This window comes from Mytilus edulis, chromosome 3 (genome assembly GCF_963676685.1).
Source record: "Mytilus edulis chromosome 3, xbMytEdul2.2, whole genome shotgun sequence".
NCBI lineage: Eukaryota > Metazoa > Mollusca > Bivalvia > Mytilida > Mytilidae > Mytilus > Mytilus edulis.
This window is the reverse complement of record NC_092346.1, coordinates 11,412,740-11,426,352: the sequence shown is the minus strand read 5'-3', so window position 1 is coordinate 11,426,352 and position 13,613 is coordinate 11,412,740. Positions and strand designations below refer to the sequence as shown.

The 13,613-nt window shown below is 30.4% G+C and overlaps 1 protein-coding gene across 12 annotated transcripts in view; it reads right to left on the bottom strand.

Annotated features, from left to right (window-relative positions):
- The window catches only part of LOC139515814 (kinesin-like protein KIF28P), a 51,119-nt gene that overhangs the window by 18,579 nt on the left and 18,927 nt on the right, over nt 1-13,613 (bottom strand). For 8 of the 12 annotated variants that reach the window (XM_071305513.1, XM_071305518.1, XM_071305512.1 and 5 more), the window contains exons 6-10: nt 7,670-7,830; nt 4,463-4,574; nt 3,383-3,450; nt 1,680-1,831; nt 568-585 (exon numbers count right to left, since the gene is read on the bottom strand). In XM_071305513.1, the coding sequence (XP_071161614.1) occupies nt 568-585; nt 1,680-1,831; nt 3,383-3,450; nt 4,463-4,574; nt 7,670-7,830 (511 nt within the window). The remainder of the gene's footprint in view (nt 1-567; nt 586-1,679; nt 1,832-3,382; nt 3,451-4,462; nt 4,575-7,669; nt 7,831-13,613) is intronic. The other 4 variants (XM_071305516.1, XM_071305520.1, XM_071305522.1 and 1 more) reach the window with 1 other exon arrangement.

The window sequence follows — 13,613 nt, the reverse complement described above, 5'->3', positions numbered from 1 at the left end:
TTTGACTTATTTTAATTGAACATCATGTGACATATTAACCAATGAGATTTTTACTAATTTTAGTTGACTATCATGTGACATCTGTAATACTAAGTTACTTCCCTTTTTAATGAAAAACCAACCACCTTAATTATTGTTAGTTATTGAGTGTTAAGGATTCTATGGAAAAAAGGGTATTATTTAGATCAGGAATAATCTTAAAAAATAGAAGTTGTCTGCTTCAATTTATTTTCTATGCAGCACAACCTTTATTTTTTTTATTGATCTAATAGAGAATTACATGAAATAGAAAATCACCTAAATAATAAGACCCACATCAATATATACCCTACTAACTAAATAAAAATATTATATTATGAGATAAAATACATTTATTTCTTTGTAGATCACATATTTATTCGATACAATAATAATCTAAAACAGCAATCACCTATAACATGCAATAAAAATTTCATATATTTTTCAGTAAAAAGATAAAAATGTTATATTAAAAAGTCATGCAAGACAATGTTGGTTAATAAATAATCAATAAAAAATTTGCATAAATTTGCATTTTTACCAACTCACCTTCACTGGAATTCTCCTCTACATTATTAAAATTAATTAAATATATAAATTAATAAGTTAACTGAAATCACAAACCATTATAATAACTGGTAGTAAGCATTTGGATTCATAAAATTTTGTCTGTCATAATCCAGAATTTCTGTTGGTTAATATAGTCTACCGTTTGACATTGTCAGGTTTGTAAATTTCCCTTTTGAATTTACCTTGCAGTTCAGCATTTTTTGTATATGTATATACTTTTTCAAATATTTTAGTTTAAGGAAGAGTTCAGGGCCTTTGCTGTATTTTTTTCATGTTCTATTATTTGCCTTTTGTTATTTCACAGATCAAAATTATGCATAGTCAAAACAAATTCAGTGTCTATACCTGACAAAAAGTTGTCATGGCAGCTTATGCTTGAGAAAATTTCTAATAGCAATTACTAGTTATAAGATTTTTGAAGTAATTATGTACAAAATTAAGACAAATGGTCCTCTTTTTTTAACAAGGAAAATATCATGGTCGCTTATTTTCCCTCAGCCCCTAAAAATCAGGCTATGACAAACAATCTATTATATTCAGTATTTTTTTTCTTTAAGAATATAGGCACACACCACTCCTGAATCATCACGGCACATAACAACAAATATTCAGTGGAATCAAACAAATTTATGCAAAATCTAAATACTATTGTGACTAGTGATTTTAATTCAAATTCCCATTCTGCTAATATGATTTATAGTGGGATTAAGGATGCTAAAATTCAGCAAATACCAGTAGGAAAAATACTAAATAAGAAATCTAATGGTTACTATTTCTATAACAAATTCACTAAAAAACATCGTCTATTTTTTTCATGTGGAACTTTATCTTAAGATTTATCTCCCCTTAATAGTAACTATAAAGTCTAGTAATTTTTCTTTTAGATATTCTTGCCATTTGTTTAAGTTATATTATCAAAAATATATCTACTTTGACCTTTAACATTATTAAAGGTTACTAATTGGTTAATTTCACCAACACACATTATATGTAACTTCAAATTATACACAAAAGATTAGCCATCATGAATTAAGAGTAAAAGACTCCAGTTACACAATCAAACAAGATACTCCGAATAATATAACAATTACCTTCGGTTGCCTCTTTGCTCATACCATGACCTCCACCAAGGCCACTCTTTTTTATCAAAGCCATAAGTTTTGCATTCTCTTCCTTCAATTCTCGAATCATACGATCAGTTGGACTTTCATTTATAACTGCTTTATTTTGGATTTTCTTTGCACTGTAAAACACCAAAAAATATCACTTCAACTTTTTTTTATACCTTGAGAAAATGATCTAGAAATTCAGAAAGTGATTGTTAGAAAGCAAATGATATAGTCATAACCAATCTTTTTTTCTTCACGCAACTTGAAATTTTGGAAAGACGTTATTCATATTATGTTTGAACACATTAGTTCATGGTTCGTCCTTACCTACAAAATCCAGGACCATGAAAAAAAAAGAGACAATTATGAATACACAGAGTGCACACGCTGAAATGTCTCGCCTTCTTTACTAATCATTGATATTATGTTGATAGTCCTAAGTATAAAGCTTTATTACAACTGTCAAATAAACTTAACATTAACCAAGATAACTAAACAAAGACCAATGAACCATGAAAATGAGGTTAATGTCATATGAACCATGCCAGGCAGACATGTACAGCTAACAATGCTTCCATACAACAAATAAAGTTGACCTATTACTTATAGTTTAAGAAATTTTTACCAAAACACAAACACTTAACACTGTGAAATGAACCATGAAAATGAGGTCACGGTCAAATAAAACCTGGGCGACTGACATATAGTCATAAAACATTTCCATACACCAAATATAGTTGACTTATGGCATATAGTACTAGATAAAAAGACCAAAACTCAAAAACTTAACTTTGATCACTAAACCATGAAAATGAAGTCAAGGTCAGATGACATCTGCCCACTAGACATGTACACCTTACAATCATTCCATACAACAAATATAGTAGGCCTATTGCATAAAGTATGAGAAAAACAGACCAAAACACAAAAACTTAACTATAACCACTGAACCATGAAAATGAGGTCAAGGTCAGATGACACCTGCCAGTTGGACATGTACACCTTACAGTCCTTCCATACACCGAATATACTAGCCCTATTGCTTATAGTATATGAGATATGGACTTGACCACCAAAACTTAACCTTGTTCACTGATCCACGAAAACTTCGTAACATGAGGCATCTATATACCAAGTATGAAGCATACAGGTCTTCCACCTTCTAAAATATAAAGCTTTTTTAAGAAGTTAGCTAACGCTGCAGCCACCGCCAGATCACTATCCCTATGTCAAGCTTTTTGCCACAAAAGATGCAGGCTCAACAATACAAGGTCTTTTAAGTTCATTTTTTCTTCTTCAAATGTTACGTTCTTATATACATCCTTATCGTTCAAATATTAGATTTCTAGCTTTCCTGATGGAGGTCAATCCAGAAAAGCACTTCAAATGCACAGAATTTGTTGTGGGAACTTTTTTATACTTTTAATTGGGTGCACAATATCTTCATTTTGCAAAACAAGGAGGATTTTTTTTTCTTTGATCTTTATTGTTTGCAATAATTTAAGTGAGTTGTCATCATTTTCGTCCCATTCATTTGTCAAAGCTGTTATTGAACTTTGTCAATGTATACTTATATGAACAACGGGGATGTGATTTATTCATTATATTCACAGTTAGGTTCTAAACAGTAAGAAAGATAAATATTGCAAGTAGGAGAAAGCAAATATTCTATAACAATAATTTACCGATCGGCATATCTGAGTGTGGATAAGGTCTCATCGTAATTTATATCTGCAGGACTTAGGGCAGCAATCTGTCAAAAAAAAAAAATCTATGGTTTAATATAATCCATAATTATTAAATCGGTGTTTGTATTGTACTGCAAAAAACAGTTATTTAAAAATAAGATTAAGCCATCAAATCATAGGTCTATGAAAGTTGGTTGCAGAAAAACAGTATTTATTTGAATTATTGTGACCTGATTATATTTTTTTGGCTCAGTTAGTTTTCTGAAAATGACTTGACATTTTTAGACATTTAAACTGGAAACAATTTAGATATGTATCTTTCTTTTAGGCTAAAAGTCAATTAAGATGAGATAAGAAAAAGAAAAAAAATAACATGTCTAATAAAAAATAATAGCTTTTAAAATCAATTAAAACTTTGAATCCTTCAGGCAAAAGAAATTAAAAATGTTATCAAAATGAAAGAACAAATACAACCACAGTTTCATTATTCACGGTAAAAAACATGAACTTTTAAACTGAATACTTCTGATAAGCAATATATATATAGATTAAAAAAACAAAGCACAAGTAGAAAATATATAAGAATTTGCATAGTGCCATAGCTTTCTAAAAATCATCATACATCTAATAAATAGTATGTAAGATATGTGTTATACACTAGATTCAAAAGTAGGGCTAGAATCATAAAATCTAAAAATCAAAACCAGTTATGATGAAGTAGAATAGCACTAAAACACAAAGATTCAAAAATGTTGTGCCAAATCAATGCAGATGAAGAAAAATGTTGTTATGCCATGTTCGTTATTTTTTACAATACAAACAAGTAATCTGCTCTTTGGTGGGGTTGTTGTCTCTTTGACATATTCCCCATCTCCATTTACTCAAATAATCATCGGAGAAGGGATATAGGAACAAAGTCTTTCCAATTTGGAAAGTGTTCTTTAGAGAATGATTTCAAACTTTTGGAACAATATTTTAAGGGTCCAATCAATACCTTGAGCATTTGGCACTTTTATTATTTACTTCATTGTTGCTATTTTGTGTGGCATCAAGCATAACTGATTGAAGATTACTAACCATGATAGTTCTACTGTTCCCTCCTAATGCTGATTGTAAAAGCTTTGTAAGCACAGAATCTCTGTAGGGAACCAGTGTTTTCTTCTTCCCCATGGCAAGATCAGCTAAAGCACTAAAACATAAAGAAGAATAACATGTATATTTTTGTTTGGACAAATATTCTTTTGTTTATAATTTCTAATTATGAAAACTGTTCCTCAATACAAAACATAAGTAAACTCTAAAAACATGACATTTAGGAGGTTTTGTTTCAGTTAGTCTCTATCAGGCTCTTATCCAGAATTTGATGTTAAAGGGTGGCACTCCATAGAATATAAATTTGAGAACTTTATTTCTATACAACTAGAGGCTCTAAAGAGCCTGTGCCGCTCACCTTGGTTTATGTGCATATTAAACAAAGGACACAGTTGGATTCATGACAAAATTGTGTTTTGGTGTTGGTGATGTGTTTGTAGATCTTACTTTACTGAACAACCTTGCTGCTTACAATTATCCCCATCTATAATGAAATTGGCCCAGAATGTGACAGTGGAAAATATTTTGTAAAAACTTACAAAATTTATGAAATTGTAAAAAATTTACCATAAAGGGCAATAACTCCTTAAGGGGTCAATTGACCACTTTGTTCATATTGACTTATTTGCAGCTCTTACTTTGCTGTACATTATTGATGTTTACAGGTTATCTCTATTTATAATAATATTCAAGAAAATAACCAAAAGCTGAAAAATTTTCTTAAAATTACCAATTAGGGGACAGCAACCCAACAACAAGTTGCACAATTGGTCTGAAAATTCCATCTTGGTTCGGGGGCAGGATTATCGGACACATTTTATAAACTAGATACCCTAATGATGATTTTGGACAAGTTTGGATAAATTTGTCTTCGTAGTTTCAGAGGAGAAGATTTTTTTAAAAGATAACAAAAATTTACAAAAAAATTGTTAAAAATTGACTATAAAGGGCAATAATTCATAAAGGGGTCAACTGACCATTTTGGTCATGCTGACTTATTTGTAGATCTTACTTTGCTGAACATTATTGCTGTTTACAGTTTATCTCTATCTATAATAGTATTCAAGATAATAAACAATAAAAACGGCAAAATTTTCTTAAAATTACCAATTTAAGGGCAGCAACCCAACAACCGGTTGTCTGATTCATCTGAAAATTTCAGGGCAGATAGATCTTGACCTGATAAAAAATTTAACCCCATGTCAGATTTGCTCTAAATGCTTTGGTGTCAGAGATGTAAGCCAAAATCTACATTTTACCCTATTTTTAGCCATGACAGCCATCTTGGTTGGTTGGCCGGGTCATCGGACACACATTTTTTAAACTAAATACCCCAATGATGATTGTGGCCAAGTTTGGTTTAATTTGGCCCAGTAATTTCAGAGGAGGAGATTTTTTGGAAGTTAACGACGATGGATGATGACGACGGACAACAGACGCCAAGTGATGAGAAATGCTCACTTGGCCCTTTGGGCCAGGTGAGCTAAAAATGTGCAATTAATTCACCTTCACTTCACTTTAAATTCCTTATCTTAGGGAAAAGAGGGGGGGGGGGAGTCTGAATGCATGCTTTTTTTATTTTCTTAACTCAACAATATTAGATTTACTAGTTTTTTGCCGTTGATATCACCAGTATATACCAACAAAATCTTCCCCACACAGCTTGGAAGAAGCATAGTTTTTAAAAGTAAATTCATTATTTTAAATTGTTATGGGGAGGTATTACCTTTTCACTTATGTTTACTTTATGAAAAAGTGATGAATATGGCCAATTTTCCATTCCTAATCAAATTTGAAAATTTACATATGAAGCGAATGTCTAACAAACGTAAGTGAATAAAAGGAGATGTTACGAGTGTATAGGTCAATGAGAAAACAATTAAAGCCACAAAATAAATCATGAAACGAAAACCTTTTATGGCGGTAGAACCTAAAGAATGAAGTACTTTTACTACCTTTTGAAAATCATTACAATATCTTTTAAATTACAGTATAAGGAGAGAGAAAAATTTTGTAATAGAATTGAACAACACATAAATGAAAATATAATAATACAGATACAGAATGGAAATTATTATATAATTTGTATGCCTAGATGAGAGATATGCTAAATATGAAGTTTGAAAACATTTAACCTGAAGGGTCAAGGCTATCAGCCTGTGACTGGCAGTTTAAGAACTAACAAGTCTGACAATTTGTTGCAAGTAATGAAATATTTTTAAAAGTCTCCAGGAGGTTATGAGTTTTATTGTTACAAATTTAAAAGAACTGACGAACAATTAACTTTTAAAATCAGATATTACAGTAACACTAAAATCTGTGTTTTAATTAAATTACAATGTTTATATTTGTTTACAAAAACACCCTGTATTTTAAATATGGCAATAATTTTCATTGGTATATTAGTATTATTTTCATTCTTTATAATATATTTTGCAGTATACTGTTACTAATTTAAACATAGTTTTCTTGTACCTGTTTACAGATCTCCGTGCACTTGTGGAAAATTAATAAATTCAATAAATAAAAAAATAAAATATAAGAAAATAAAATTGAAAATTAATGGCAAATAAAGTGTCAAATTGGAAAATCCTGTCATGCTCATGCCTATGCACTACTTAAAATCACATAAATATCCCCCCCCCCCAAAAAAAAAAAATAATAATACTAAAACAAAAACTAAAGAAAAAGAGGGAGGTTTTATGATAACTATCAGTTTTATATACTTAGCAGAATTATATCAAAATGACACTTTTGTAACTTGTGTATATGGAAGCTAAATTAGGACAATGTTTATTCGTCCAGATAATTGCCTGGACCAATAATTATTAGACCTGTAATCTTAAGAGTTGAGAAAATGAGGTCCATGATGACTCTACATCACATTTTTTTCATTATGTTGTATATTCTTGTTGGTGGTAAATTCAGTTCTATTTTGTTTTTGGCTCGACTCATCATGGTGAAACACCGATACTATAATAGGCCTATTTCCAATTTATTTCTAAGTAGAAATTGATTTTATTAACATTTATACCATCATGTATAACATTATTTTGTTACCATTACTAAATTCTTAAGATTATCCAAAAATTTCAATACCTAAGGATGGAGAAACATCATCATTCAACTACAGCATGCAATTTATTTTTTATTGCAATTTATTCATTGTGTATATAGTCATGTGATCAGTACCTAATAACATTTCCTAACGTTGACAAACTCTGGTTTATAGCAGAACCCTCTTTGAGACGGTCCCCAGTTGCTCCTGTTGAGTCTGCTCGTTCACTTCCTGCCAAATCCACCAGACTAATATCACTACTCCTGGTGTTACTTCCTCCATCTGTTTGGAACACCTGTGATAAAATAGCAATATATAATAACTGAATCACTTCTTCAGATTTAATGCATTCTGGGTAACATATTCTTTACTATATTATGTACTCTGAAACATTATGAGAACAGACAAGATCTTGAACATTGGATATACAGCCAATGACAAATTGTTATTTTCACTCTGGTTGGTGAACAATGAAATGACCTCCATCATCCTTTAATTCTGAAACATTGAGTTTCCAAAGGTCAATTTATAATGACAGATTGATTGTTGATGTTTTAACACCACTTTTTGACTATTTTGTTGTGGTCAAAGGCTCCATGATTTATTATTACATTTAAATTAAATAACAGGTCTTGAAGGCATAAAACTTTGCTCAGTGCTCTGAGCACAAAAATCATGCTCGAAACATGCAATGCAGCAATTTGATTGGTTGATTTTCGAGTCCGAGTACAAAAATCATGCTCGAAAGTTTTATGACCGTGAGGCCTGGAGTTGATATCAAGTGATTTCCCATTCTCCCTATAAATATCATGAAGTCCACATGAATATAATACTAATAAATTTGTCCTGTGCAAGTAGCAACCAACAATCAATCAATCAAGGTTATATTTGTATTTAAATTGACAAGAAAGATTTCAATAGTTAACCTTATGAAATATAAATGTAAATAAATGTATCAAAATATAGAACATTTTTGTTTTTAACCGAAAAAACTTAAATTCAATATTTTCAAAAGTATCAAATATTGACATTTAGTGGGTACACCCTTCTAATAAATAAGTTTAAACTCAACATCTAAGATCTTTTTCTGATAAATAATTATCAGGTAATCAGCCTCCTGTAATTACTACCTTTCTGATACTGAAGCAAAAGTCTTGATGACATTTGACCTTGCACTCATATGCATTTAAGTTTGAAAAAGTCAATTCAGGTACAAAAGATACATTTTGCTGTTATGGTTATAAAAGTTTTAATGTATTCTTTATTTATACCCTATGTATCTGACATTTAAAATTCAAACACAATTATCTCGTTACGGCATCAGAATGTATTTTTAATCCCCTGATCAAACTCTGTACAGATTGATTTTTCCATTAGCTACATTAATCAAAGTGTTTTGTAATGTTTCTACCATGAATATATCCATAACAAATCAACCAATTATTCAACTGTTGCACATACAAATTTTTTGCACATTTGAAGACAGTTCTTGTCAGTGCTATCCACTCTTGTCAGGCCATTTAATTTCTTTAAGAATAGAAGATTTGGAAAGACATTTCTCTAACTTTTGTGCTGTTTTCACATTTCTTGATCAGTGTGAGAAAAATATTTCTCCTCACTAGTGAAATATCTGTTCTCGGCAAATGATTAGTCGAAATTTGATTATGACGTCAACATGTTTTGTTTTCTTCTGAATTTTCCTAGTGTAACATCATGAAATAAGGCAACCATGCATGATGACGGTGTATTTAAAGAACACAAGTTTCAAAATCTTTGAAAAAAAAGGATAAAATCATCAGAGAAAACAGATCCCGACACTATAACTCGTGTATTACGATATTTCTCCACTCTCGACAGTTAAATTTTAATTATTTAAAAAGCTCGGCAAGCCTCACACTTTAAATAATAAAATTTAACTGTCTCGAGTGGAGAAATATCGTAAAACATTTGTTGCAGTGTAGGAATCTATATTTCTTCAATCTCCTTATTGATGGAATAAGCATAGATATACATGAAAGGGGTTCAAAGGACATCTAACAGAAGTTTGGGCAGGGCAAAAGCAGAATTCTTTATCAGAATTAAAAGATAAAACATTTTCAAAGGCAAGATTAATAAATATAATTAAGCATTAAGCAAAAGCTACTTCACAGGTCAGAAGGATGGTGTTTTTTTTTTTTACAAACTATGGGTAAAAGAACTATTTCTTTTTCAGTCATAAAGAATAAATTCTTCCTGACATTTGCAAAGGGTGAACTCACTTATAGCCCTTAAAACTCATTCTGAAGCATTTAATTGCTGGCCCTAATGACAAATTTGATTTCAGCTGGATATTGAACTTACAACATGTTTGTATTCACAAAAAGGAAGCATCAATAAAAACATTATAAAGCACATTCTTTTGCACCCAAGCTATAAATATGGCTTATAAAATTCTTTTGGACTGTCAGGCAAAAATGTAATTAAACATTAAGTATCATCTCTTATGTAACTTTACAACCTTCTTCACATCTCTTACATGCTAATAAAACTGTCTCAAAAAGTCATTTACTATCTTTTTTTGTCTTCCTTATTGATTCAAACAGTACCAACATCAGAACAACCGAAAATTTGCTTAAAGTAATTTTTGCATAATGGAACTTATTTATAATATATGACATGTCACTTATTTACACAAAGTTTAAATTTTAACTTTAAGAAGATGTTAAATTAACTTTTATATTAAGGAAGAATCAGAGTAGATGAATTTATAAGGTCATGCTAAAACCAGGAAGTTACAGTACAGGTGAAAACAGATCAAAAGATTTAAAATCCAGGTGATAATAGAAGTTTCTCGTTTCTGGCCAGGTAAAAAAGGTCATTATTTTTCTATGTACCAGGAAGTCAAAAGGTCATATGAAGGATAGGCAAGACTTTTCTAATTGCAAGGTCGGACATGCAACCAACAGGACTGACGCATGATCTCTTTACAGATTTAACAAATAATTGTTTTCATAGCTTTAAAGAATAAACAATTTTGCTCATCCAAATGATTTACTCTTTTTTCAGACAAAACAAACCTCTTTAATATTTGAAAGCAAATACAAAAGACATGAAGTTCAAATATTAACATAAAAATCTTAAACATTAAATCTGATGCAACAGTAAAGTCTTTGAAGGACTTCAAATATATTAACTATTGGCCATTACAGGACAGATTGAGTCTGAGTAATGGCCTAGAGTTTAAAATCACTTTAATGTTCAAGGATCAAATATAAAAATGAAGATATGAATGCCAACTCTCCACAAGAGACAAAATGACACAGACATTTACAGCCAGAGATCACTGTAAGGCCTTCAACAATGAGCAAATGCCCCTTTATGCTAATGTTAGTGTCAAGATAGCCTTAAATGTCATTCTTATTCACGACATCATGTATTTTTCAGTTACCATTAGCTTCAATGTTTTAAATCTATTAAGTTTAACATTATTAAAACCAAAATTTTACTGTCATTGCTATCTAATAATCTATAAAACTTTTTAAAATGTGTCAAAATATAATAAAAACAAAATGTAAAATCATGTGAGACATTTTTATGCCTTTATTGTTCCCTTTATTTCTTTATTGTTATTTTTTACCAATATACAATTATTATATTGCCACTTTGATGGCTAAATTACCCAGGACAAGTACAAATCTGGCACTAAAAATATATTTTGAACCTATTCAGGGCTTTCAACTTATTTTAACAAAAGCTCAAAACAGTTTTTTATAAGTTAAGTTTAAATACAGTCAAATAAAAACCTATGAATAATAAGCCTATAACGGGAAAGTCAAGAATGTGTCCTTATGAGAAGTTTCCTTATTTTAATCATCATTATATTAAAACCAAACACTTATTTCAGAAATGAATTTTTTGTATACTTTTAAAGATATATGGCTTGCAAAAATATCGCAATTTATAAATCTATAAGCTTTGTTAATTGAAATGACCCTTCACCATTCCCATTACAAACTAAGTTTTGCTATAAATAAATGAAATTGAGCATATGCATTAGCAAGACAACATGCAAACATCACAGAATTTTTTTAAAATCTACTGTAAGCAAATATGGTCAACCGTCAAAAATATGAATGAAAGAAGATTTTGGGGTATGCATCAATCAGACAGCATTCAAACAATAAAAACAAGAAAAAAACCTTCAAGGGTTAACATAGAAACTTCAACTGACATAATTATGACCATATAATTTGTTATGCTATTTTTAATTGAAGCGAGTCTAGAAAAGTTGGCAATGAATTTAACGGAGACTACCAAAGTTATAAATATTACTGATGAGACTATGGTTTGGAAAGGATTCATCAAAATTCAAAAAATCTTCTAATACATGTATCTCCAGACAGCAGACACAGATTGAACACCATATATAATGTCTGGAGCCTTTTTCACAAAACTCTTACAAGAAACATCACTCTTAGGTTATGAACAAATCAATTAGTTTACGATAAATTTATGTCATAAATTGCTTTTTGAAGAAGAAAATCCCTCTAATCCATTCAGCTCGAATGGGAAATTCCCACAATAATTCTGAAAAGTAATAAACTGAAGTGTGTCTATCTTTGTCCTGGAACTGAGGTATACCATCTATCAAATTTACAGTTTAAAAATCATCTTCAAGTATTTTAAGTGTCTATAGATGATAAATCAAAAGAAAACCAAACAGATTTCAAAGACAAGATACATTTTTTTGTGTACTTATAAAGATATTAGACTCCAGCAAAGTATTTATTTGTTATTAAGAAAGCTTGTATTGAGTAAAACAATTTAACATTGTGTAATTATATTTTGCCTCATCAAATTAGTATTTGTTCTTTAAAAGGTAACCCCCTTCCTTCATACCTGCTCATCTATTTTGCAAAACTTTCTATTTTTTCATATTTTGTCTTTTTCTGAATATTTGTCAAGTGTTTGTCACTGGACAATTAATAACAAGCATTCAATAATGAAATTGTTTTTAGGGTGTTTAAAACAAGTAATATAGTTTACAATTCTATTTGCCTTTTAAAACAAGATAAAATAAAAAAAAAATGTCTTTAGTAGACATGTAGTCTATAAATCAGACCTTTCAAATACAAAAAAAGCATTAGGTATCACAGAAACTGACCAAAAATCAATTATAGCCATTAATTATTTCAACTTATAAAGAATTCCTCTTGATAAGACCCACATGTAAATAAATAATTACAATTATATTCTATGTTCAGGTAAGGTGTTACAATAGGTGTTAAATTAATCTCAGACTAAATCAATCCTTAGTACATCACCCCTAAGCCAACTTACATTAAGCTTGTCTGGAAACCTTTTTTTTACTTTCCTATGCCCTGAAACTTGGTACTCTTAATTAGTCTTAACTTTTTAGTTTTTAAGGTGACTGAATAGTATTTTGTAGAAGTAACCTGCACCTGGCTAATAAAATTATAAGCCTGGTATCTTTTATGACTTTCACCTCAGTATGTTGGACTAGTATAAAGCAGAATTTATGTTTATACATATAACAATCCTATTAATGCATGTAATATTGGCTACTGAACTTTCAACAACATTAATCAAACACGAGTCGTTACAACACAATCACAAAATAAAATAAAATAGGGTTTTATACCCTTGTTAGTAAAAATTGATTCTACATGTATATAGTCATACTTGTGTATAGAGGTCACTCCAAGGTCACATAGAATATTGGCCATATAAGAGATATGAAGGTAGAATTGACCTTCAAACTGCAAAGGTATTACTAGAACGGGACAAGATTAGAGTGACCAGACAAGACTGATTCTGACTCTTAGAGATGTGACCATCATGTGGGTCTCATTGGAGTCTAAGCGTGACACGGGATTGTTGATTTTTTGTAAGCGTGAGACGTGAAAGTCAAATTATTGTGTGTGAAAACGGGAAATGACAAAAAAATAAGAATTGCTTACGTACATATTGTAAGCGGGATAAAAAATCTGACAAATCAGTAAGCGGGATCCGGGATTGGAACCCCCAAATTAGACCCCCCATCATAACAGGTTTGACTGGCCTTGGGCTGTTTTTTCT